Source organism: Dermacentor variabilis, chromosome 10, assembly GCF_050947875.1.
Source record: "Dermacentor variabilis isolate Ectoservices chromosome 10, ASM5094787v1, whole genome shotgun sequence".
Classification (NCBI taxonomy): domain Eukaryota; kingdom Metazoa; phylum Arthropoda; class Arachnida; order Ixodida; family Ixodidae; genus Dermacentor; species Dermacentor variabilis.
In genome coordinates, this window is record NC_134577.1 from 6,809,078 (window position 1) to 6,836,604 (window position 27,527).

The 27,527-nt window shown below is 48.7% G+C and overlaps 2 protein-coding genes and 1 long non-coding RNA gene across 5 annotated transcripts in view; 2 read left to right on the plus strand and 1 right to left on the minus strand.

The window, feature by feature from the left end:
* Positions 1-1,237, plus strand: part of LOC142559788 (L-gulonolactone oxidase-like) — an 87,319-nt gene extending 86,082 nt beyond the window's left edge. For both annotated transcript variants that reach the window (XM_075671431.1, XM_075671433.1), the window contains one exon: positions 969-1,237. In XM_075671431.1, the coding sequence (XP_075527546.1) occupies positions 969-1,100 (132 nt within the window). In that variant the 3' untranslated portion in view covers positions 1,101-1,237. The remainder of the gene's footprint in view (positions 1-968) is intronic.
* Positions 1,238-1,552: 315 nt separating this feature from the next.
* Positions 1,553-27,527, plus strand: part of Pka-C1 (Protein kinase, cAMP-dependent, catalytic subunit 1) — a 469,154-nt gene continuing 443,179 nt past the window's right edge. Inside the window, exon 1 of one of the 2 annotated variants that reach the window (XM_075671434.1) lies at positions 1,553-1,692. The gene's annotated coding sequence lies outside the window, so the exon portion shown is untranslated. The remainder of the gene's footprint in view (positions 1,693-27,527) is intronic. The other variant, XM_075671435.1, reaches the window with a different exon arrangement.
* On the minus strand, positions 9,203-10,716 carry LOC142559787 (uncharacterized). The gene is made up of 2 exons (XR_012823252.1): positions 9,811-10,716; positions 9,203-9,291 (listed from the first exon to the last, which is right to left on the minus strand). It is a non-coding gene; the product is annotated as an uncharacterized LOC142559787 (long non-coding RNA).

Below are 27,527 nucleotides of genomic sequence, written 5' to 3' on the forward strand. Positions count from 1 at the left end.
CCCTTACCTCACTTCCAACGTAATCACGCTGACCATCTGTTTCTTTTTAAACTCCTTCATAGTATCGTCACCTGCCCCGAACTCCTCGGTTGTATTGTGTTTTGTATTCTGGACAGGATCACCGGAGAACATAGACTTTTTCATGTTCCTGCCTGTTGTCACCAGAATTTAAAATTCCACAAAATACAGAGTCTTTGTACCGCGTATTTTCATGATGTTGATGTTTTTCATAACTCACTGTCATCTTCTTTTCTGTGCTTTGCCTTGTGTCATAGTTTCACTCATTGTTCAATTGCTTTTCGCCTCCTTTTCTTTTGTATTTGTCTTGCGCATTGTTCTAGTACACTCTTCTTTTCACAATTCTTTTTGTTCATTGTGTGTGTGTACACAACTGCAATTTTCTTTTTAATGTATGCGTGTGTCGAACCTTAGGATTGTCCCTGGGCACGCTAAATAAATGATTGATTGATTATTTTGTGAAGGCTGTAAAACAAGCTAGTTGGTTGCTAGAGCTTGCACTTATATTGCCAGCACAAAATTGAGATTTGCACAAACAATGAAACGAAATAGAAGGGCCGTGTTTATTATTATTATTATTGTTATTATTATTATTATTATTATTATTATTATTATTATTATTATTATTATTATTATTATTATTATTATTATTATTATTATTGTTATTATTATTGGTGGGGACAATTGCAGCATCTCATTGGGCTAACTGGTGTGCAACTATACAATGCTCTGTAATGTGAAGTTAACATCCATGCAGTGCTCGTGATATTGACCGACTGTTCCTTACACATGATGATGACAGGTGTTGCAGAAAACATGGTACAGGAAACAATGTGCTGTCATTTTTTGTATATTTTTATGCTGTGTTTCTTCATGTGTCATTGTCAATTTTAAGTGTTGCTGACTATGCTTTACAAATCTATCCTCATTTGTCTGTTGTCCTCTGCCAGGCTTATGATGCAACTTCAAAAGAGTTCCAAGTGATGTACCCCAACTTCTCCAAATGGTGTGTCATCCGGCAGAAGTTGGACCCCCAGGACATGTTCCTAAACCCTTACATGAAAAGAGTTCTTGGCTCATAAAAACGAGGCAATACCAGTGGTGCTTCGGCTACGGGGATGGTCAGCATTAGTCTTTAATTAGCGGCAGCGCGGGTAGTTGTGGCATGCGGAAGAGGCCGTGTGCACATATTTTGTTCAATAAAAGAAGTTGCGTGTAACTGTCGGGTCTCTTGGCAAAGTTGGGGTGGCAGCCGGGCTAGTGCGGCGACGGCTTGAGTGCCGCTACCGTTGTCTTTGTATGTCTTCCTTTGATGCGTTCTTTTCACGGCGGCTGCGACCTCCGCGGCGACCTTGCTTCGTGCACGCTGAGCTGTGTCAACAGCAGGGCGAGCGTGCAGGCGAGCCAGGCACCCTCGACTGGTTTTTCTTCGACTGCGCGCTTCGCTCGTGCCCCGCAAGGGGGCCCTGCGTCGCCGTGTGCTCCGTTCGTCTGCTTCAGGTGTTGGCGTACTGTGTGCGACGCGTGTGCCGCTTTCTTTTGAGCGTTGCGTTATCGTTGCCTGTTCGCGAGAACGCGTTATTTTATTTTTTGTGCCTGGGTTTTTATCGTCGCGAGAAGACCCGCACCGAGACCATCTAGCGACGACGGGTGGCGGCCTGCAGCTGCGACGAGGTAAGCTGCGATTCCTGTCCCCGTGTAGCACGCTGCCGCGCAGCCGGCAGTTACCAGTCGGCGGCGAGTTAAGCCGCTCTCGTGGGGTGAGAGAACATCCGAAGCGCACGTCAACATTGGTGTCCCCGATTCCGAAACGAGTTGCTCTTCTGTTGAGACCTCTCTCCCTCTCTCTGGCGACAGGGACATTCCGCATGGGTGTCTTGCATGCGGAGCGACAAAAACAAAAAAGTGATCGGCCGAGCTCTCACTCACTCTCGAACGCGTGCGCGCATGCACCGGCTGGACGGCCGTTATATCGGCGCGCCCCAGTTGCCCGATTACAATGGGGTCCCCTCGGTCGGCAGAGCGCGCAACTCGCGCGACCTTTCATCCGGCGCTGATAACCGTGTTTGGAGATCGTTCTCGGAGGACTGCGCTCCGGCTGTGGCTCGCGTGCGGAGTCCGCGCTAGAGGGTATCGCAGAGGGAGCGAGCGAGGGACCGAGCGTGGACGAAAGCCTCCGCGAACGAACCTTCTCTCAGAGCAAATACGAAGAGCGGGTGGGGGGGAACGAAGGCGAAGCTCATGACGTCACGGACATTATGGCGACCTGCGTGAAGAGGCGCGCAGGTATGGTTCCATCCCCTGTTGCGGAATCCCGCAGCGGACCGCGTTGCGCGCGTGACTTCAATGCCAACGGTTCGCTCGCTGCGTCGAGGAGGATTGCATCCCGCAGACTTGTGCCCCGCGCGGATTCGGTGCCTACTCGGGAAATACGTCGCCGGCCAGTGCACGTGCTTCCCATTCCGGCCAGAGCGCCTCTCGCACGCCTTTTGTGAAACTGGTCGCCGCCGCGTGTCCCGTTCGCCGGCTGCGTGCTACGGTGAAACGAAAACGGCCAGTTTAATTTTTTGCGAGCCATTGTTGCATGCTCCGCAATACAACCGTGTCGTGGACGACTTCGACACATCTGGCTTCAAAAGCCGATGCGTTGCATATGAGCACGGAATAGGTGCCTCGCAGCGAAGGCTCTAGGGCTCGCTGATGATTGATGTCTTCGCCGGCAGTTTAACTTGTCACTTAAGAGAGGCCGGTAAATTCGTGAAGCTTAGGAGAAGCACTGTGCGTTGGGATAGCGCAAGAGACGAGGACGAAGGAAACGAGCTACACCGCGAACAGAAAGGGTTAACCTTTTTGTGCGCAAACAAACAGGGACGAAGAATAGAAGAAACACAAGGACGAGCGCTTTCTAACAGGTTTTAATTTTGAAGAACCACCTGCTTAAATACCCACAGATCTGCGCGATCTAGTCAACAAAGCACGCCTATAGCGCATATAATACACACAGACCTGCGCTGTCAAGTCAAGAGAGCACGTCTATAGTACATATAACACTTGTGATAAAAAGACGTGGACCAAAGCCACCCGGTCAACATAATAACAGCAAGGTGCATGAAACAACCAGTTACGATAAAATGCGTTAAAGATGTGATGATAGAAGTGAATTTTCTTTATCCAACAATGAAACAGAAGGATGGCTGATGCATTTTTTGTTTTTGTATTTTCAATCCAGTGCGCTTCCACAATTTCCCTCGCGGTTTTATTTCTATGCCTATACACGATGAACCTGTTCCAACTAGGCCGACCCGTAGTTACGCTTTAGGGTTAACCATTTTCAGTCAGCCTTGTGATCTTGACATTGAGAAACACCTCTGCATGGATTTGTGACAGATGTGATTACAGTTCCGCCGTGCCCTGCTTCTACTCAACTAAGTCCGGTAGTTTCAAGAATTAAGTAAGATCGATCGGCCCGCAAAAGTCCCGTGGTCTCCTTTAAATCGCGCTGATATCTTCTCGGAGTTGAGTAAGATCACGTTAGCGTCTTCAGCCTACGTTGCCGGTGGTGAAACCGCTGCTTTAGCAAAACTTTAACCGTATCACTGAAACAGTCGCGGTATCAATTTTTACCATGTTCAGCGCATTGTTTCGCAAATTTCAGCTGAAGTTCTGGAACGTGACCTGAATTGTTCTTGTCCATAAAAGTGCGCTTACGCAACATGACTTGGTAGTGGCCTTTCTGTGAAGTAAAATATAAAAGTAACGTGAGCATAAACCGGGACTGGCAGTTAAATATCGAAGCCGTCGGCGGGTGCATAGCTAACGTTCGCCAACTCGCGTTGTCTCAATCGCGTTGTTCTCTAAGCGCAACAGGCGCATTAATTTACCCTCTCTCTCAGTCCTTGCGTTGTGGCTTGCGAGCAGTTAAGCTTTCTGTGAATCCGCCGTATCTACAGAGAGCTGCTAGCAATGGCTACAGCCCGACAAAAGGGTGCGTCGCTTCCAGCGGAAAAATGCCGGAGTTGAACGAACAGCTGCTGTGGCGAAAACAATTTCCGCGTCTTTGTTGCTTGTCACTCAGCATCTGTTCGCCGACGGCGCTTGTGAGTGATCCACTGCAAACGCGTGTGATCCTCCACAGACGGTCGCCTTGCTGGCGCGACCCGATGACCACTGACGAGTGCGTGTTGTCATTACGACAACGAGGTGGTGGCGCCGCCATTTCCGGTTGGTGGCGTACGGCGGGGGCTTTATCCCCCGCACCCGAAATTTTTCTGGTTGGTGCCCTTTTATACCTGGCACGTCGCCTATGAACAAAGGCGCGCATCCTTCGAACGCCCGCCCCAGACAACTACAGGATGCTGTTCGCCTTTAGGCAGACCAAGGGCTTGCTCGGGGTAATAGTTGTATTATGTACCAAGCATGGGAAATTTAACAGGAGCCCCACTCGAAAAATAATCCTGGCTACGCGCCTGCTTTCGATGTAGTCTCCCTACACGCTAAACCAGTGGTGCTCAGCTCGACAGTGGGCGAATAATCGGCTCAGAGATTCCAGTGTTGCACGAGTTTAATCGAGGGGCGCCAAAGGTGTTCACTCGGAGGAGAGGGGGAGCAGGGGATGGCACACCGGGCATGTGCCCCCTCTCCCCGAAATTTGTGTTAGTATTCCGCCTGCCAAGCACCTTCCTCTCCCTGCCCGCCGAGTTTTTGGCGACGCCAATGACGAAGGGGTCAAACCTTGGGTTAAAGTGCAACTCCGGCATTTTCTTTTTCTTTTTAAGCCATATTGGGATATTGTCATTTTCAAACGGCATTGGCAGTCCTGTCATCGGTAGGGTGGTCTAATTTGCTTAGCTAATGAATAATATTAAATACCAATAAACGAGGTACCCCAACGGTTAGCTACTTCGTGTGACATCTACGATGAGCCGATGACGTCAGATCCTACTCTACCGTAATGTAAACATGCAGAACGCGTGCTAAACTAGCACACGTGGTGCTAACGCTTTCTTAAACAGGCGTAATGAATGTGTGTGTGTGTGTGTGTGTGTGTGTGTGTGTGTGTGTGTGTGTGTGTGTGTGTGTGTGTGTGTGTGTGTGTGTGTGTGTGTGTGTGTGTGTGTGTGTGTGTGTGTGTGTGTGTGTTTTCTATCAGAATTTGCTTGCTTAAGAATATTTGTTAAAGGTCCAAATCTGGCCATTGTGAGCTGACAACCGCAGAGCATACAGTGCACGTTGACGATCGTGTCTGCAAAGTATTAGTTCGCTACGCGCCGCGGAAAGACCTGGAATTTCAAACCGAACGCTGCTTTCTTTTTTCCGAGCCGGAGGAGGACGTACACATGCGCGTACACGTGTTCGCACTGTGACGTCGCTCGTGGTGACACGTGTCTTCGATAATTATTCAAGGCAACATCTGGTGTTTGTGTAATATGTTGCTTGAATAGACGAATTATAGCTTAGAGAAATAAAACACACGAGCCCAATGTCTTTTACTTCGCACCGCAGCAAGAGAGATGTACCTCCGTTTCGTCTGCTTGTTCCTACGTCGTGCATTCGCGCGCGCGGGCTCTGTGTGTCTGTCTCAGTATTCGTGTAGCGCAGACGTAGGCCGCCGGCAAGGCGTCCTCTTGCACAGCGCGCAGAACCGTGCGCTGCGCGATTCGATCACGACAGCTCGCGCGCGACGTCGTGAGCGGAAGTGCTCCGCGGCGGAAAAAAAGAGCGAGAAGAATAAAAATTGTGCAGATCCCATGCACTGTGGGAATCGATGTAAGCGAAGCTTTCCGTGCCGGATGCTTTGACAATAATTAGTGGTAATGTTGACGGCTAAAGCTTAATTTCTTGAACGTTTAGGCTAACACGAGAGTGGTGAGTTGATGTTAACCGTTATCTTGCGTGCGCCACTGTTGTTTGTCTGCGTATTACACAGAACACACAGGAAGAAGTGTTTCCTTGAGGCGTTGTTGTGCGCCATATTTTATAACCTATGAGACGGTTTAGCGTTGTCATTGCCTGACATGGCACATCGCTTTGTGGCAGAAGTATTAAACTTCAGTTGGATTATGGGGCTGTACGTGCCAAAACCACACAAGGATTATGAGCACGCCGTAGTGGCGGACTTCGGATTAATTATGACGGAAAGCTTCGCTTACATCGATTCCCACAGTGCGTGGGATCTGCATATTTTTTAAAGCCAAGCTTTGTTTACCTCTTCCTTCGACTTTCCCGCTGCTTGCTGCTGTAGCGCACACCGCGTCGGGGGCTTGTTTTCATCCGGCGAGGAGGAAAGGGCGCGCGTCGAGTATTTTCCTCCTCTCTGGATTGTGCGATCCGGCACAATCCAACGAAATCGGGAAAGAAACAATTTATGGTAACTCAAAGGGAAGCTCATTACTTTTTGAAGCGAGATCGGGATGCCTTAGAACACGCACCGATGCAGCGAGATATAAGAAGGAAGGAGCAGGTGCTTGCTGCGGTAAAGCTAGGAAAACTATGGAGCATGTTTTATTAGAATGCGAAGAAGTCTACCCAGCAGTCGATTTACGCACCACTGGCCTCCTTGAAGTGCTTGGGTTCAGCAAGAGCAGTGGAAAAGTAAACATGTCCGCAGTATGGATTAGTAAGAGTCGATTGGAGGATTCGTGGAAGAAAAGTAGGGAAACGACAAAAAAACGGACGTACAAAAGCAGTTCGCAATAGGGGACAGAAATTTCTTTTGTGGGAGTTCATAGTGTTTTTTTTTATTGTTTAACCTAGGTAGGACATTAGGCAGTATAATAGCAAGAGCTCGGCGGCGCAACCCACCGCCCAGTTCCAAAGAGGACGCTCATAACATTCATCCATGGCAGGCGCAAGAGAGGAAAGGCGACGGGAGAAACTCGTGTTCACCCCACCGCGTCGAATGCCCTCAGGAGCTCCCGGGCCGTCGCCACTTTAGCCCCCTGACAGCTGTAATTATCCGTGACTCCCCTCAGAAGCATTGCAGAAACTGCAGCGTTTCCCTTTCTGCTAACGCTCGAGGCCAGAGGGGACGCCAGATAGAACTGTAGATAGAAGAAGGAGAGGGAGAAGAGCCAGTTCCCATACAAGAGGGGGGTGGAGGTGACGTGAGAATTCAAGGATACCACACTATTATACCACAGCGGTTGCGGGGAAACAGGATAAGCTTGTTAAGAACGGCCCGCTGACGTGCAAGTTTTGCCAGCCAGATGCGACAGCGGGCGTCAACTTTTCCTGGAACGCCACCGCAAACATCTAGCCACGGCGTCACAAAGTCGACTGTGTATGGGGAACAATACGCGCGTCCTCGACTCTCCTTCGCTGGAGCCAAGATGAGTGCGACGAAGCAGGCTTTGTGCCTGAACCCGCCACCGCCAACCTGGTCTGCTGTGAACGAGGGAGTTCACGAGGGAACGTAGTTCGAGGCCCCTTCCCACGCGCCGTTCAAGACAATGGGCACCTGGCGGCGCGCTGCGGGGGTCAGCTCGGCGAATAAAAGGCGCCTTTCCTGAAGTAAGCCCCGAGTTCTACGTAGTCCGTCTGACGTCGGTTGAAGACCATGAACCTCGTGCAAAGAAGTGTGTCTGTGTAAGTGGGTGTGTAATCCCTCGCGCAGATAGGCGACTTGTTTACGATGTCTGGTCGAACGTTTCCCTCACCTTGGGTTCGAGGGAGGACCTAGTGTTGATAAACCGCTTTTGTGCGGCTGCTCAGTGTACTTTGTCTCGCAGTCATGTTAGACTGACGTACTTTTCTCTCGCCGTCATGCTAGACTGATGAACTGCAACGTCCTGATGTAGATACTGTAAATAAACCCATATTCCTCGTTCTCGATGAGAAGCAGCCCTTCCCTTCAACAACGTCCTCAGCATGGATAAGTTGGACGACGGCATGGGCCAGCTACCATCTAATTCATGCCCGACTCCAATCTTGACAACTGGTTACGAGTGGTGGAATTGAGCCCCCCAATCCTTACAAGGTTAAGTTCAGTACATTGCTGCTATTTCTGAAAAACAAACAACTTGCGCAGGGCGTGAAGAAGCAGAGCCGCATTAATTAAAGCGCACCGCATAATCGAGGAGACACTACGGAAGCGGTCGACCGTCAAATCAACACTTCTGTGTCTGCCGCGTTAGCTTTGCGGCTATGGCATTGCTAAAGGTGGTGGATTTGATCCCTATCGCGGCAGCCGCATTTCGATCGGGGTGAAATAGAAAACGCATGTGCACTTAGATTTTGGGACACATTAAAGGGACACTAAAGGTTACTATTAAGTCAACGTGGACTGTTGAAATACCATCACAGAAACCTCGAAACGCTTGTTTCGTGCCAAGGAGAGACTTATTTTAAGAGAAAATGCGTTCTGAAGCGTCCGCGTACCTCTAGCGCAGTTCAAATCGCCCGCCCTCCGATCGAGGAGTACTGACATCATGATCTCATAGTGACGTTGCGCCATCGGTGAGTAGAACGGCCGTCCGCAGACGGCGCTACGGCTTTTCTGCGCAAAACCCGAACGCGCGGCCAGAAACGGAGCCAAGACAGAGCCGACAGCAGAGCGAAAGCGGGAGTATGGTGGCTAGCGGACGGAGAAACGAATTACGTCCCACATTACGTCCCACCCCAGTTGAAAAAAACAATTGGACCCAATTGGAAAATTTCCACTTGTTTCCAATTGGTCCCATTTGTGTATTAGTACCCAATTGGGCCACTTGGAACAATTGGGCCAATTGGTTGTATACCATCTGGCTCAAATGGTGCAGTTGGCATAAAACCAATTGGTTGTATACCATTTGGCTCAAATGGTGCAGTTGGCATAAAACCAATTGGTTGTTGCCAATTGGGTCACATGGTGCAGTTGGCATAGAACCAATTGGGCCAATTGGCATGGAACCAAATGGTGCAAATGGAGCCGCTCGACGGGTCAAATGGTTTCGACTGTGCACCGCCTGCCTGCGCTGTGTGAATCTGGCAAACTAGCACAGCAATAAGGAACCACATTATTACGTGTTGCTCGGCTAGTTGGTTCATATATATTGTGATCTAATATGATGCAATACAATACGAACAGCACAGAAAGAGAATCTCTTCATTAATACTCTTCCCCATGCTTTTCTTGCTTCACATCATATCACACAAGGAGCCACTACTTCCTTAAGATGATAACTACATGTGACAATGAGGCAACAAATGAAAAGTAGGATTTAAAGCTTTATTACTGAGAAAAATGCAATTCGGGATACTGTTCATGGCCCTTTTCTGGTCTAGTCGCGCCACAACCTGCAGAAATGGATAAAAAAGAAAGACAGCATTGTGTATGGAATCCTGAAAAACCTGTTGCCCTCAAAAGCTGGCACGACAGGCAAGCTGATATTAGATAAAAAGGCACCTCAATTTTAATATCCAGCAATCCAACCAGGTTGAAGAGAGTCACAATTTGCGGTTTATGTAGCTAAGGTTCAAGCAGCAAATGCAAGAAAATTGTTCTAATCAGTATATATTTTTCGCTGTTCTGTCAATGTCAGCAATGTTCTCCCCCACGTAGTGATTCATACGTTTCACCAGTGCTGTCACGACGCTCTCGGGTAAACCTTGCTTTTAAAGAAACGCTCATGCAATACACTTGAAGCATTTTTGTCGAAATTAGTTCAGTGCATCATGCATATTTGCTACATTACACAAAAATGTATACATATATCTGTGCAATCATTTAACTCAAACGAGTGTGCGTGACCCATGCACTCGTGTAGTGCAGTAATGCAAATTAATTACAAGAGCTTTGGAAACGCGGAAACTTACCTCCGATCTGCAAAATTCTGGCAAGGTAGTGGGCACACGTGCCGGCCGCGTTTGTCCACTTCACCATATAAAAACCCGCCGAAAAGTCGTCGTCAGGCTTGAAGTTCTTTATGTCTGTCACTGGCACAATTGCCAAAATGTTTGTCGATTTCGTGCCGCACGAAGCACGCAAGGCGATCAGGACAAAGGGCAGAATGTAGTGCAGCACGCATGCACGACTGTTTTTGTTGCTGCCATGGTTGCTGCACACACGAGCACATGTTGCTAATGTTGATGTCGATTATGCTGTCCCGTTCGGTCACCAAGGAAAAATGACGCTGAGACAAAATTTAATTCCAAGGAAGAATTATTTCAGAGATGTGAAATATAAAATTTAAACAATATTGCTAAATTACAAATTGCATTATGCCTAAAAGTTGTTTGAGTCGTGTGTTTAAGAAACACATAAAAAAGTGCAAGTTTTTTTTTTTTTTTTTACTGTTTAACATGATCAATACATCGCGACCACTTTTTTTTACGGTTGTTCCCCATTTACTTGCCCTCCAAATGCCAAATAGTGTCTTCCAATCTCACGAATCCAATCTCGAATCTCGCGTCCAAATCTCAAAAGAGAAATCTCAAAAGGAAAAGAGAAATCTGCAAATTTTGTACACAAGAGACACTAACATTTTCTCACTTAAATTTTATCCAAATGGTTTTGATAACTCCAATTGGACCATGTGGCAATTCGGATTTACCCAAATGGTCCTGCTGGAGACTCCATCTGGCCCAATTGGAAGGGAGGGTTTCCATATGAACCAATTGGCCGTTCTAACTGGTCCAAATGGTCCTGTTGGAGAAAACACTTGGTCCAATTGGAAATTGCCGTTTCCAGTTGGACCCATTGATATTTCCAAATGGTTTCAATTGTTTTTTTCGACTGGGACGGCACACGGAGAGTCCGTTTTCGTTAAACTATAGGCTGCGGCGAGCTCGCAGCGTGGTCGGCGTGGTCTATGAGAAGCGACGAGCCTTTTCGCACTCGCAACAGGGCATAAAAATGTGCGAATCGGCGCAAAACTCTGCCTAGAAACGTGCTTCGCCACAGCCAGGGCTCAATACGACCCAAGCTGGCACGACCCAGATGTCGTTTCCCGTACCGCCACCAGGCGCCGCTACTATATATACCTCAACTCCAGCGCAAGACGCCCATAAGCTGGTACTTCATTCTATGACGCTAACTTCGACGGTCGTCGCAATGGACCCTGACACCGACAGATTGGCTCGCGATGGTGGGCTCAACTTCAGCGATTTGAGCACCGACGAGCGCGACCTGCTGCTGAGGGCTCGCACTGCCGGCGTCGTTGCGTACTACGACGGCGGCCTCGACACCGGCTCTCCGGAGCGGGAAAGCAACGAGGGCTTCCCACGACATCACATGGACGTGGCATTCTCGCTGCTTGTTCCAAATGAAAGTTTCGCGAGCCAGCAGAACCCTCACAGCACGACGCGATAACGAAACTACTGAAACTCCAAAGCGTGCGCGGCGCACAGTCGAGCGCGCAGAGTCGAGGGAAAACGAAACCTTTCGATCACCCATACTACAGACGGGTAATGTCAAAATGTTATTTTTTCTTAGAATCGAATAGACGTAGACAAGTAGCATTTTTTTCCGTCTTATAATCGAATGAAATGATATTTTTAATACGAGTAGTTGAGTATTAGTAACACAAATTATGAGGAGTCCTTTCGTCATCGGGCTAGTACCGGAATGTCGCTGGGGGGTCTCAAATCGTGTCATGCGTTTACCTCAATTTCTCGGTTACTAAAGCTCTGTTCGCGATTATATTGACGCCTTAGACGTTCTAGAACATTGCTCTACCACTTTAACTTGAGTTTCTGGTAACCTTTAGTGTCCCTTTAAAGAGCATCACTGTGTCAAAATTAATCCGGAGTCCACCACTACGGCTTGCCTGATAATCCGAGTGTGGTTTTCGCACGTACAGCCCTATGCGCCAATTCAAGTTTAATACTTCTGCCACAATGCGATAAGACAACGCTCAACCCCTCAGAGGTTATAAAATATGGCGCACAAAAACGCCTCAAGCAAACGCCTCTCCCTGTGTGTTCTGTGTAGTACGCAGACAAACAGCGGGGGTGCACGGCTGCATGGCTATATTTGGCCTATTCATGTCCTAAGGAATTCCGAGGTCCGCGTCAACACTGACAAAATTCGGAAATGCCGATTTATCAAAACCCAAAGCTCATTGCTGCTACAAAGATATGTAGTCAATTTCGAAGGCTGTTTTTAGGCAACGTCGGTGCTGGGAGCATATCGTTAAGTCATGGCTGCCATGTTTATACGTCATTCCAGCGTTAAGTTCTCTACTTTGTTTTGGTTTCGGCGTCATCTGCTGCCGGTTCACGCGTGGTTCAGTAAGAAAAATGGTGGCGCTGTCGAGTACCTGTTGCGGCTACTGTACAAGAAACCATTATGTGGACCTTCAGAACAGCTGAAGTACTCGCACACGTGTCGTGGCGCGTCATTCTCGCACTTGGTGCAATTTTTCACATTTTTCCGCCATTCAGTTTGTCGAATATCCTTTCTTTTTTATTGACAAGGCGATCACAGGGAATGCTGACGTAGCTGTAGGTGGTGTTGCGACTTGGGGTTCGAAGACGTCGAATGTACTTTGCTCGTGGAGGAGTAACGGAACGTGGGGATGGACCCTATATTCTGGACGTTTTACAAACAAGATTATACAGGTATTTACGTATTTACAAGAAAGTTCAAAGTAGTACAGAAAAAGTTCATAAAGAAGTTGTAGCCCCGTCCGTTGCTCTTTTTATGCCCTGCGTGGTCATTGTTCAGTCACATCCCCGAATCCGGCGTCAGGAGACCGATGACATCAGGTCCCACCGATCCGGAGGTCTGTTGCCCTTTCCCTCTGAAGGGAGCTTTGTTGGAAACGCACGCAGGCACAAACAGGGGAAGGGGGATCGTACATTGACTCCGATCGTCCGTCCGCGGCGTGCCAATTTGGGCGGCTGACAGGGGATGGACCGTATTTTTGCACTATTTGCCAAAACTTGTGACCGAGGATCTCATCCGTGTTGAGAACGATTTTGACGAGGCCGTCGGCCAGTTCCCCATAGTCGCGTTAGCCGTGACCGGAAGTTGTCGCGGGCGGAACGGCCGATCGCCACGGCCCGTCCACCGCCGGGAGGAGGGCTCGCAAAGGGGCAGCTCGTCGGTGCCCCTGGCCGCTCAGCTCCGGCTCCAAGTCCCGGGCTCGCGGGGAGGTTCACGTCCAGGGACAACAGCCGTCTTGGAGGAATGGTTGGCTGCAGGACGTAGGCTGGGAACTGGCATTTAGCTATCAAATCCGCACAGCGCCAGAGCCGCGACAATACAAGCACACAAACCCCCCTCCGAGATATGCCAGGTAATCATACCCTCTCTCATAACTGATTTCGAGGTTAGATCCAGCGAGCGCAGAAAGGCAGCCATAGAGGAGCGCCGCCCAAATGACCCTAAACAAAGTTCAAATGGTAGCGTGACTAAGGTATTGGTCAATTTGGTTTCAATCGTGTCTCAAAGAAGGCGCAACTCACGCAGCTCTTAGGCAATCGACAAAGGGAGATCGTTTACAACACACGCACACAAAAAAAAACTATCGAGTCATAAGCACTTATCAAACGACATAGTTCACGTAAATGACAAAAAGAAAAGAAAAACAAGAATAAATCAAGGGTATGATTCAAGTCAGCCCTGCCTCACTGAAACACCTCAGCTGAGGACAACTGCGTTTTGTTAATTCCTTCGGTGCTATTTAAAACCTGTAAAAAAGCTACACTGTATTTGCGCGCAAGAACCTTTGAAAAAAATTTGCTTTCCTAACGATAAGCTATTAAAATGAAAATTAATACGTGCTTAATCACTAACAAAAATATGCATCGTGCACAATTACAAATAAAACATCATCATCAGCTGTTTTTATGTCCACTGCAGGACGAAGGCCTCTCCCTGCGATCTCCAATTACCCCAGTCTTGCGCCAACCGATTCCAGCTAGCGCCCGCGAATTTCCTAATTCCATCGCTCCACCTGGTCTTCTGGCGTACTCGACTGCGTTTCCCTTCTCTTGGCACCCATTCTGTAACCCTAATGGTCCAACGGTTATCTAACCGGCGCATTACATGGCCTGGGGCCCAGCTCAATTTTTTTTCTCTTAATGTCAATTAGAATATCGGCTGTACTCGTTTGCTCTCTAATCCAAACCGCTCTCTTTCTGTTTCTTAAAGTTATGCCTGGCAATCTTCGCTCCGTCGCTCTTTCCCGGGGTCCTTAACTTGTTCTCAAGCTTCTTTGTCAGTCTCCAAGTCTCTGCCCCATATGTCAGCACTGGTAAAATGCACTGATTGTACACCTTCCTTTTCAATGATAATGGTAAGCTTCCAGTCAGGAGCTGATAATGTCTTCCGTATACAATCCAACTCATTTTTATTCTTCTGTAAATTGCTTTCTCGTGATCAGGGCTCCCTATGAGTAATTGATCTAGGTAAACGTACTACTTCACAAACTCTAGAGGCTGACTGGCGATCCTGAACTCTTGTTTCCTTGCCCGGTCGTTATCGTTATTGATCGTTATCTTTCCCTTCCGCATATTAATCTTCAACTCCACTCTCACACTCTCCCTGTTAAGGTCCTCAATCATTTGTTGTAATTCATCGGCATTGCTGCTGAATAGAACAATGTCATCGGGAAATTTAAGGTTGCTGAGATATTCGCCGTCGATCCTTACTCCTAAGCATTCCCCAGTTTAGTAGCTTGAATACTTCTTCCAAGCACGCGGTGAATAGCATTGGAAAGATTGTGCCTCCCTGTCTGACCCCTTTCTTTATAGCTATCTTCCTGCTTTTCTTGTGTAGAATTAAGGTAGCTGTAGAGCCTCTGTAGATATTTTCCAAGGTATTTACGTAAGCGTTCTGTACTTCTTGATTACGTAATCCTCTATGGCTGCTGGTATCTCTATTGAACCAAATGCATTTTCGTAATCTATGAAAACCATACATTGTACACTGCGGATTTCTCGATAACCTGAATAACGACGTGGATGAGATCCATTGTTGAGTATCCCTTCCTGAAGCTAGCCTGTTTCCTTGGTTTACTAAAGTCCAGTGTTGCCCCTGTTCTATTAGAGATTATTTTGGTAAATATTTTATATACTACTGGGAGTGAGCTAATGGGCCTATATTTTCCCATTCTTTAACGTCTCCCCTTTTGTGAATTAGTATAATGTTTGCATTCTTCCAGTTTCCCAGGCATTATGTCTCCTCCATCTTTGATTAAATCGACTGGTATACCGTCTTCTCCTGGCGCTTTTCCCCTTTTCATGTCTTCCAAGGCCCTTCTAACCTCATCGCTAGTTATAAATGAAACCTCTCTAACATGTTCACTACTTCGAATGGAGGTATCGGGATTGCTTCGAGTGCTGTGCAGGTCAGTTTAGAATTCTCCCGCTACCTTTACTATATCTTAGAGATTGCTGATGATATTACTCTGCTTATCTTTCATTGCAAACATCTTGGTTTGTCCTATGCCAAGTTTTCTTCTCACTGATTTCAGGTTGCGTCCATTTCTTACGGCTTCTTCAGGATTACTCACTTTATGATTTCGAATATCGCTTATTTTCGCCTTGTTGATCAGTTTTGACAGTTCCGCGAATTCTACCCTATCTTTTGAGTTGGACACTTTCATTCTTTGTCGTTTCTTTATTAGGTCCTTAGTTACTTGGGAGAGCTTGCCTATTGGTTGCCTTGGTGTCTTGCCTCCCACTTCAATTGCTGCCTCTGAAGCCAGCCTAGTTATGCTTTCATTCATTTCCTCTATGTCATCTTCATCTCTCTGTTCCAAGGCTGCATATTTGTTTGCAAGTACCAGGCTGAATTTGTCGGCTTTTACCCTCACTGCCTCTAGGTTGACCTATTTCTTCTTGACCAGTTTTGCTCTTTCTCTCTTCAAATTAAGGTGAATCCTACCCCTCACTAACCTATGATCACTGCACTTTACCGTACCTAACACTTCTGCATCCTGCACTATGCTGGGATCAGCAGAAAGTATGAAATCAATTTCATTTCTTGTTTCACTATTAGGGCTTTACCAGGTCTTTCTATTGCTACGCTTCTTGAAAAGAGTGTTCATTATTCGAAATTATTCTTTTCTGCGAATTCTACCAGTATCTCTCCTCTAGCGTTCCTAGAATCAACGCCTGTTCACCCACCTGCTTTTTCCACACTTTTGCATTGAAGTCGCCCATTACTACAGTGCACTAAGTTTGCACTTTTCTCATCACTAATTCAACATCTTCATGAAGCTGATCTACTTCATCATCGTCGCGACTGGATGTTGGAGCGTAGGCTTGTACTACCTTTAATCTATACAGCTTATTAAGTTTGATTACGACTACAGCTACCCTCTCATTAATACTGTAGAAATATTCAATTTTGCCCGCTATGTCCTGGTGGATTAGGAATCCTACCCTGCATTGCTTCTTATCTGGGCTGGGAGACCTCTATAGCAAAGGACACGGCCGTTAGTCAGCATTGTATAAGCCTTACCAGTTCTTCTAATCTCACTAAGGCCGGTTATATCCCAAACAATGTCACATATTTCCCCAAAGAGTTCTGCGGAGCTAGCCTCACTCGACAGAGTTTGGCGATTAAAGGTTGACAGGGGCAGTTTCCATTGGCGGCCTGTCCGGACCCCGAGATTATTAGTACCCTCTGCTGCGTTGCATGTCTGACCGCCGCCTTGGTCAGGTGCTCCGCATCTGCTGGGGACTGAGGGCATGGGTTAATTGTAGGAATAATTCGGGAGGCAGTGGCTGAGTACTGCACAAGGGAGGCCAATTCCTGTTTTGATGAGGGAGTGTCTTTTGTTGAAGCTCAGTGGGCCTTCCTAATTTGGTTGTTCCTGGTTTAGTATAGCCGCACTCGCTCTCGGCATCTTTTACCGGTGTCACTTCAAGCCTGAACAACAACAACAACAACAAAATAGCTTATGGATGCGCCCCCCAATTCGACAATTACTCTTTGTTAATGCGCGCGTGATTGGGTCGCCGATTGACGTCCTTTGGGCCACGCAGAGCTTAAGGGGTGCAATACCTACATTGCTCTCTGCCATCACCTGTAACTCCGTGAGCTCGAGGCTTGCTATCTTGTCCCTGAAAGTTAGGCCGTCAACGCGGGAAGAATGGCCATTCTCCCTTTGTCCTCGCTCTCGTGGCGCATTCCGCTTCAGTGACTGTTCTACTGGCCCGGTTCCGACGCGCATGTCTAAGCCAGGTTGAACATCTCAGCCACACCAGGATGGATGCGTGGATGGATGGATGTTATAAGCGTCCCCTTTGGAACGAGGCGGTGGGTTGCGCGACCAAGCTCTTGCTATTACATTGCCTAATGTCCTACCTAGATTAAAAAAGGAAAAAAAATTAAAAAAAAATAACGTACGACGAATTCCTATAACCAAATCTTCTGACCCCCTATTGTGAACTTTGTTTTTTACGCCTCCGTTATTTGTCGTTTCCCTACTTTTCTTCCACCAATCTTCCAATCGCCTCCTACTAATCTCTATATCGGACATGTTTACTTTCCCCCGGCTCTCGCTGAACTCAAGGGCTTCAAGGAGTCCAGTGGTGTCCAAGGAGTCCGAATCGACAGCTAGGCAGATATGATCACATTCTAATAAAACATGTTCCATCGTTTCCCTAGCTTTACCGCAGCAAGCACATGCCTCTTCTTCCTTCTTATATCCCGCTTTATAGGTGCGTGTTCTAAGGCATCCTGATCTCGCTTGGAAAAGTAATGAGCTTCCCTTTGAGTTATCATAAATTGTTTACAGCCACCATAGTCACCATAAACAGCCACCGTAGTCCTCCATAAAGAAAGCAACAAAATCCCAATAAAGAAAGGCAGGGAGATAGGATCTCTCCAATGCTATTCCCAGCGTGTTTACAGGAGGTATTCAGAGGCCTGGATTGGGAAGAAGGGGGGATAAAAGTTAATGGAGGATACCTTAGTAACTTGCGATTCGCTGATGATATTGCCTTGCTTAGTAACTCAGGGGACCAATTGCAATGCATGCTCACTATCCTGGAGAGGCAAAGCAGAAGAGTGGGTGTAAAAATTAATCTGCAGAAAAATAATGTTTAACAGCCTCTGAAGAGAACAGCAATTTGCAATAGGTAGCGAGGCACTGGAAGTGGTAAGGGAATACATCTACTTAGGGCAGGTAGTGACGGCGGATCCGGATCATGAGACGGAAATAATCAGAAGAATAAGAATGGGCTGGGGTGCGTTTGGCAGGCATTCTCAGATCATGAACAGCAGGTTGCAATTATCCCTCAAGAGAAATGTGTATAATAGCTGTGTCTTACCAGTACTCACCTACGGGGCAGAAACCTGGAGGCTTACGAAAAGGGTTCTACTTAAATTGAGGACGATGCAACGAGCTGTGGAAAGAAGAATGATGGGTGTAACGTTAAGGGATAAGAAAAGAGCAGATTGGGTGAGGGAACAAACACGAGTTAATGACATCTTAGTTGAAATCAAGAAAAAGAAATGCGCATGGGCAGGTCATGTAATGAGGAGGGAAGATAACCGATGGTCATTAAGGGTTACGGATTGGATTCCAAGGGAAGGAAAGAGTAGCAGGGGGCGGCAGAAGGTTAGGTGGGCGGATGAGATTAAGAAGTTTGCAGGGAAGACATGGCCACAATTAGTACATGACCGGGTTGTTGGAGAAGTATGGGAGAGGCCTTTGCCCTGCAGTGGGCGTAACCAGGCTGCTGCTGCTGCTGCTGCTGCTGCTGCTAGTGATGATGATGATGATGAAATTGTTTCTTTCCTGATTTCGTTTTTTCCTCTTAAGTAGTTACTCATGACAGTTTTCTTTTCCATTGCTCGCAAAGACACGCTCTGCTGGCGTAATTAGGCTTTCGCGACGCCTTCGTTTTCTGAATTGCCACACTGAACCTTTTTCGGTTCTGCGTTATGGCCTGTTCCTCTTTCTCACGCACTGCAATGTGGCGACTTTCGCGAGTTTTTTCTTCGCCAAACACTTAGCTCCTTTGACACTGCGCCGTTTGAAAAAAATTTGCGTTGTCAGCTGGTCATTGAATGTGCCGCTAAAATATACCCTGAACATGGGGTTCCTGCCCTGCTTGATCTCCATGGCACTCTTTCCATTTGGCGATTCTGGAACGTCGCTCGAGTGCGGTGGTACGAGGAAGGTTTTCAGCACCTCCTTTACACTGTTAGGGCTACTGAAACAAGCCTCGTCCCCGGAAGGAACGCCTTTCAGAATCGCCATTCTCTTCTTCGCTCTTTATCCTCGGCAATGCCAGAGAGTCGCTCAAGTGCTGGGGCACGGGAAAGTTAACAGCCCTACACTGACCCACATAGGATTGCTCGAACAAGCCTCGTCTCAGCAAGGAGGGCTTTTCGGGATGACCGCTGCCTGGGTTTCGGTGTACGACTGCATTGCGCAGTCACCGATGCTTGAGCCCTGAGCGATTTTCGCTCCATTTTGCTACGTCGAGTCTTTTCTCGGCTCGGCCGCCACCGTAGTGTGATCTAACCTGGATGATTCCGGAAAGTCGCCCAAGTGCCCGGATACGAGGAAGGTCTCCAGCGCCTCCTTAACCTTCTCATGGTTACTTAAACAAGCGTCGTCCTCGCAAGGGACACCCTCCGGAATGGCTCCTCTTTTTAGACCGGCGATGGCCTCGCTTTTCTCACGCTCTGTCTCTGAGGTTTTCGCCACCTCGCACTTTTCATGCTCCTCATTCACTGGCGCAGCCTCAGTCTCTTCGACAGGACAAATTTTGTATTGGTCACTTTGACCTTGTCTCTCGCTCTCCACAGAAATACCGAAATGGCGCTACAATGGCTGTTTAGCCAGATCTTACCTCTTGAAATCGGCATCAGAAAGGCGAGCTAAGCAACCGGACACGTTACAGGGAAGTACCCCCAACAACCGTACAGACCAAAAGTCACGGTCCAGCTGTACCTCCGCGCAAACATTCTCGAAAAAATCCAGAAAACTTTGTATGTGTTCGCCGTCCTCGAATATGTGCAGCCTAGATCGTGCCTGTAGCCCCCTGAGATGCTGGATTTCCCTGTAATCCATTTGGCCTTCTTTGTCCCACCTTATGCGTTCATTCTGCTCTTGCTTTCTCTGGTACGCTTCCCTTTCGTACTGTCGCTCATACGCTTCCCTTTCGCTTTCTTTGTCCCGCCTTATTTCGGCTTCTTTCTCGCGTTCGCGTTTCCCTCTGGCCCTGAATATCCTCCCAAGCCTCCACGATCTCCTGTCAACTCTGCCGCTTGCCTCTATCGCGTCTATGACCTCCGCCTTCTTTAGCTGGTTCCCGCAATCAATCCCGAATTACCCGGATATCGCGTCTAGGTCCGTTCTGCGCAACTTCCTCCAATTGATGGTTATCTTTCTTTTGCCGACAAGTTTCTCAAGGAATTAAGTGTACTTTGCTCGTGGAGGAGTAAAGAAACATGGGGCTGGGCCCTGTATCCAGGACGTTTTACAAACAAGATTTCCAAGAAAGTTCAAAGTAGCACAGAAAAAGTTCATGAAGAAGTTGTAGCCGCCGATCACTCCCGCCTTCCGTTGCTCTTTTTACGCCCTGCGTGGTCAGTCACTTCCCGACGTCAGGAGACCGACAACGTCAGGTCCCACCGATCCGGAGGGCTGTTGCCCTTTCCCTCCGAAGGGAGCTTTGTCGGAAACGCACGCACATCACTGGGCACAAACAGGGGAAGGGGGATCGTACAATGTCTCCTTCTCCGGCGTGGACGTGCAAATTTGGGCGGCTGACAGGTGATAGACCGTATCCTTGCACTATTCGCACAAACCTCTCCCGACCGAGGTACTCCCGTGCTGGCCATAAATCAACTGTTTTGATAACCATTTTGACGAGGCCGCTGGCCCGTTCTCCATAATCGCGCTAGCCGTGACCAGAGGTTGTCGCGTTGTGAAGGGCCGATCACAACAGCCGTTAAGCCTAGCTGCGTCGTACGGCCGTAACAAAACTTCGGGGCAAGGTGGCCTCCAGCGCGTCCGGACCAGTAGACCGCCTCGGGGATTGAGCGAGACATCACGCTCTGTAGACTGGTGGCCGGAGGCTGAAGTTAGATCCGCGGGCGATGCATGCCGGCAACTGCCACAATCGCTTTCGCGAAATTGAATTCGCGCATCACGGAAAACCTAGCAGTGTTTCATAGTATATCCAGAAGGTGAAAATTAATCAGGAGCGACCCCCCACCCTCCGGCCCCCTCTACAACGACGTAAAAGCAACTATTTCCCGCTGAATTTTTCGCTATTGGACTGTCCGCGCAATTATTCGAACGTTCTTGCGAGAAATTTAAAAAGTCGGTCGGCGACTATTTTTTGTTGTTTGGATTGAGTTTATGAACCAGCGACCACGTTCCGCTTTCACACAGCTGGCCATCAGCAATATATGTAGGATATAATATATATAGTGCATATAGTATATATATCGCTTTCATAAACCTGCTGCAAATGTTCATTTTACTGCTCCGAAATGGCACACGCCAGTAACATCGCTGTGCACCGTGCTTTTTTTTTTCCTTTTCCTTTACTTTTATTTTTTTCCTCTTTCGTTAGCTTGACCAACGCTAGCTGGGACGCCCTCCATACGCTCTCTCTTATCGCCGATCCGCACCGAGGCATACATTGCAGCGCTCGCTCGTCCCGGCGCTGTTTGCTGGGCTTTATCGGCGCGCAGATTTCGGCCGTTGCATGCTTGCACGTTGGGGAGGATTTCCTCTGCTCGCGTCTCCCGCTCCGCGTTCGTCGCAATCCCGCTGGTCGGCAACAGCTCTGCGCTGTCGGGCCGCGCGTGCGCCATAACAGCGATTAGGCTGTTCGAAAAATACCCTCGCTATCGTAGCGACCGTGCAGGCATGACGGTGCTTAAAAAGAAAACGCCACTGATGCATTTCAATGCGTGCAAACGAAGAGCGTACCTTCGGAGGACGTTTCTCGTCTCTCTCTCTGTGTAACAGCATTTACGGAAGGTAAACTGGCCCTGCAAACTCGACCTTCGGATAGCGGCAGATATTATTCCGACACCTGGTAGATGATTCATTTTGCGAATAAGGAAACGGGTGCTTTTCAGCTTTTTCTAGAGGTGCGAACCGCGCAAGCGGCGACGGTGCTTCAGCGGGAGTTGCCCGGGTGGCCCAGTGGGTATGAATGCTGCAAAAGGATTAACGTTTAAGGTTAATCTTTCTTTCTTTCTTTTGAAGCCGAGAGTTAACGTATTTCGTTGCTCGCTTCACCTGCACGCAACTTCTGTATTAGACGGACCGGCGCTGGACTACGCTACACTGTGCACCACGGCGGTCTCTTGGTTGTTGTTGTTGTTGTTGATGATGATGGTGATGATGATGATGATGATGGTGATGTGGAGGGTTTAATGGCGCAAGGGTCAGTTCTGAGCGCTGGGCCTCATGGTTTACAAGCATCGTAGCTTGTCTTTGGTCGCACTACTTTCGTGGAGTCGCTGACGCCGTGCGGAGGATGGGGGGGGGGGGGGGAAGTGGGTTGTTCGGCTATTGCACGTCGGCGGCAGGTTGTCTTCCACTTTCATTTCGTTTTTTCCCCTTTATTTCATTTCGTCTACGTATTTCTTTTTTTTTCTTTTTTTAACAGTTGAGCTGTATATAGGGGGCGGGGGGGGGGGGGGCTAGCCGATTCGTCCGTCCGTCTGTCGGTCGCGTGTGTGCCAAAAACTCCTCCGGCGCAAACCCATGCGCATGCGCGAATAAAGAAAGATATAGAAAGGCGCGCGATTAGCCACCACCACCACTTAGATATCTCAACGTCTGTCTACTCCGATCCATGACGTCACGCTACCTGGCCCGAAATTTTTATTAACAAGGCTGGCATGATGAAAGCGGTGACGTGAAAATCAATGTTGCCTACTCGGGAGCATCCCCATTAGAATCTATGGCAGTCGGGCCAGGTAACATGACGTCATGGGTCGGAGTGAAAAGGCCTTGCGCTATCTAGGTGGTGTTAGATTAGCTGCACTAGCATTGACGTCATTGCTCTCCGTCGCAGCCGAGCGTGCGTGCAACAGTTTCTGTCCTGCTCCGAAATGGGTAGGCCACGCGCCATGCGTACTCCTGAGCAGCAGGCAGCAGTCGATCAGCGACGCCGCGAGCACAACCGGGAACGAGCTCGTCTACGCTGTGCCGATGCTGTAGCCAGGGCACAGGAACAGGCTTGTGCAGCCGAGCGCAGGGAGCAACTGCGTACCGAGGATCCGGCATGCAGCCTACCAAGCTGTCGCTCAATGAACCGTCGGGACTAACCCAGTGAGAAACACCGGGGCCGCACGTTTCAGCTTCACATGTTAACCATCTATACGGAGCACTTAGGCGGCGATTTTTTTAAATGGAGTTAGTTTCTACTATGCTTTCCTTGGCGTCAATATCTGCCGGCTTCACATTATCGTTACGAAGATTCCCCTGACTCTTCTGCTTTCCTTTTTACCTCCAAACACATGACTGCGTTTCTTGCATTTTGGCGGAATGGTCTGTAGACATACACGCTCCTGTGGGAGCAATTCTTCTTCTTCTCTTTATATATATAGTCATGTATGCATTTCCCCATTTGAGAGGCCAAGTAAACGTACTCGTCTACGATTGCCCTGTTCGACCTCCCGACCCTTCCTCGCACAACGCGTCTATATATATATATATATATGCGTTGCAAAAGTGACGACCGTGGTGGTTGTCCGAATGCATCAGGCTGGAAGAATACGTCGCAGGGTCATAGGAAGAAAACGGCATTTTTCAACTACAGATCTGTGGCTTGTCACGTGCTGTGTGGGTGAAACGTGCTTCATGGGTGTTTATTTTATTCTTCCGTCGCTAGCTGAGCTTCTTGTGACTGAAGGCGTCCCACGTATTCGGGAAAGCGGAAGGTTTCTTGTAGAAAAAGAAGTAAAATGTAACCTCTTGAGGGCGCAGTGAATTCAGCATTGTGTTCCGTGTTAGGGCCGTCATTTCACGCAGAAAAAGAAAGACATAATAGGCACTTTTACTACTGCCAATTCTCCTCTATAGTCTGTACTGCGATATCGTGAGCGTTGCTAAATTCAGGGTACCAAGTGACAATGATTATACATTTATTTTCAACAATCGCGCGCTTTAACACACCCTTGATTTCCACTTCCCACTTGGAAGCGCCACAAGCAATTCAAAACGAGAGACAGATAACCGGATAATATCTCCTGCACAGATTCCATCGTTTGCCCCATGGGAGGAAGTAAATAAGCACAGAATAAGAGTATTGTGGCCATGCAGCGCGCCTTGGCAAGCGAACTCTTCGTGAAGCCATTCCCTTTATTTTTCGCTCCCAGTATCGGCCCGACACATGACCGCTAACACTCGGCGTATTGGCTGGGAATGTTTGGCTTAGGGTAGTTTTTAATCGATGCGCACGTGTTCTGCTGCCCTGTTATGCTCTGCCTGCCAAGCGGGAGCACTAAATCCTACCGCGCGCTCTTGCGTCCCCTAATCTAAAACTCTCTATTGAGATTGGAGTAGTTGGAGGAACCACTTGTGAGCCGCACGGTTAATACGGTGGGAAGGGGGAGGGGGCTGCCGCATTGCGCACAGGCTTTTTAAAGCGCAGCTCTTATAGTGAATTCCAATGGCAGATTCGGAGTGGCCGACGAACTCTGTGCGGAGCACACTGCTACGGCGGAGGGCAACAGAACGAAATCTGCGATTGAAACACAGGCGTGCCTGCCGGAGGAGCAATTGGCAGGGGGCGCTAGCGCACATCCGCTTCCGAAAGCGCCCAGCATTCCTCGCGTTTTTCGTCGTTTTCTGTCATTTCGGTATGAACTCGTGAGCGCGCTGTGTTTAGAAGTTTCGTGTTTCTTTTTAGGCTCTTGGCACTCTAATGAAAGTCACACCTCATGCAAGTCTGTTTCTCTTGTCCGCCGCTATTGCGTGTCTGAAACATCGGAGATGCAGCGAAGCGCGCGCGATAAGTTCGGTGGCAACACATCGAGACTGCCTGAAGTGCCTTCGGAACCGCAGTTCATCAACGGCTGTAAAGGCTGTTAAAATGCGAGCTGTCGAAAAGGTGCCGTTGTTACCTCTTCATCCACATGCTGGTGAACGACGTCGTCGTCGAAACGCGCAACTTTCGCTCTCTTCGCCGGCTGCCGAAACATGGATGCCGAAAGCTTGCTTCAATACACTATAGCTTCCGCACCTTCTTCGTCGCTTGAATCCCCGCTGGTCGATTCGGAACGTTAGCTAGATGAATCATCACCTTCCGCAAGCAGTAAGAGGGGAAGTTGACGAGGCGAAACGCCACTTATGTCTTCCCAGAGACCGCAACTCGCGTTCACGGCTGCGCGCGCCCGTGGACATTGGTTGTGAGTGGTGACTTCCGGTCGACTCCGTCAATTTTTGCGGAGAGCGCTGCTCCGTGGTGTGGATCTAGCGGCGGAACTGCTCTCAATCCACCAATGAAAGACAACGGGAAGCATTCTCAATCTGCCAATGGAATAGACTTGCTCTGCGTGGAGCAGAAAAACTGCTACCGGAAGTGCTCCGAATATGCCATTGGAATTCATCATTAGGCGCCCGTTCCGGCAGCGAGCGCCGGCTTCGTCCCTCGGCGTCCTCATAACAGAGCGAACGAGCACAACAAAAGTATGAAAGAGCGATCGCGGAGCGTGAATGAAAGACGGTGATAGCGAAGATAGCGCAAGAAGGAAAGCGGAGGAGGAGGGTATGGCGAATGCGCGAGAAGAAAAGCGTAGTGCCGGACATGGTGGGCTTTGCAGCGACGATGACTACGAGATGGCTCCGGAGTAGCGCTCATCGTCTGTATGGCAACTAAGCGCTGCATGAGCGGAGGTCTGTCTGCGGCGGCTGCTGAGAATCGCGTCCACGTGTCAAGATTAGCGAGGCAGACGCGCCACACTTCGGTTCGTTTGCAACATGCTTCACGATACAGATTGTCCGCGCCAGCCAATATGTCGTGAAATGAAAACACGTATACAGCTGCGCTCAAATTTCGCATTAGGGAGTATAGTAATTGTCGGTGAATTTCCATCGTTGTGCAGCGCATACGACGAACAAGCGCCGCGGCCAAGAATAGAACGGCGAGTGGAAAGCGCGTCGCATGCAGGGCCGCTCACGTCGCGGCGGCTGCAGCCACCTGCGGAGCCTTGGCGCGTGTGGTGTGCGCGCGCCTTGCCCGTGCAGTACCGCAGAGCCAACCTGAGCGAGTCAAGATCGGGATGCGCAGTGGCCGGTACGCTTACGTCGACAAGTTTAAAAAAGAAGAAACATAAAGGATCGTTAATTTTTAGCATTGACACGTTAGCTTGGCTGTTGAACCCCGCACGGACATCCGATTTCGTGATCCAGTTTATTTACTACCACGTATGGCTTTGAGATTGTGGTCTCGGACGTCACCTTGCTATGTTTAAAGCTAATAGAGTGCTGCTGTATTTTGCGACCAGCTCCATACGCGTTAGAGACCCACGTGTGTGTGCGTGCGTGAGTAAGAGAGGGATTAGTCGCAGAAAATAAATCTCTTTAGCGAAAAAGCAGAGTGAATAGCCAGCTTATTTTCGCCTACATGTTACTCTGAAGGGGATGAAACGAAGGAGACAAAAGCCCTGAAAAAGGTGGGCTGAAGGGGAAAAAAATGGGGGGGGGAGGGTAACGTGCAGGTCTTGTTACACTATCCGCAGCAGAATTAGTGTCCGAGGCAATGAAGATAGATAACTCGACGGTTAATGCAAAATAAAATTAAATGACAGTCTTGATGGGACGACGTGCATGGGTCATAGTTCAGAAATATATAAAAGCAAGAAGGGGCGTGCCTGCGCAGTGGCCATTGGTGAAAGCCAGTCCCTGCCTGCTGTTACGAGAGAAGTGCTGGCCTTCGTCCATTGGGATTAGCCACAACACTGCACGCTTCTATTGAGACGGAATGCAGTGAAGCACAACTCGTGCGGCAGCCGCTAACTCGCTTGACGGTCGTGCTTATAATGGGCTCGGCGACCTCCCGCTGTTTCCCCCTAAAGGGTCGTCTTCGCTCGTTGTCTCCGTATTTGTAAGTTCCCCTCTGTATTCCCTCTTTTCGTTTTTACAAAAGAAAAGCAAAAAGACCGCAAAACTGGCGGGGCTTGTAGCAGGCTAACTCCGCCGTCGAGAAGGAGTTCTTCGCCCATAGCAGCCGCGAAGCTTCGTTTCAAAATCCGGTCGTTTCCTGTCATCATTTTTTGTGAGCGTCATTTTAGGCGTCAGCGGATGTGCTGGCTCCCGTATGTCATAACGAAACGACAAGCAGTCGAGAGCGGGAGAGAACTACGTGGGGGGGGGGGGGGGGGGGGGGGCGTGAGAATATAGCGAGTTTGCCGGCATAACGTGGTATCCACTGACACAGTGCAGCAATGATTGGACATCGCAGCGAGATGCTTTTGTTCACCACTGGACTTAAAACGACGATGATGATGCCAAAAAACCCCAAGTGGCCAGAATTAACCTAGCTTGCAATACAATGTTTCTCGTAGACCGAATGTTGCTTTGAGAAGTTTAACTTGATCTATCAGTCAACGAACGAATCAGTCATTTGTCAATTAACCAGTCAGG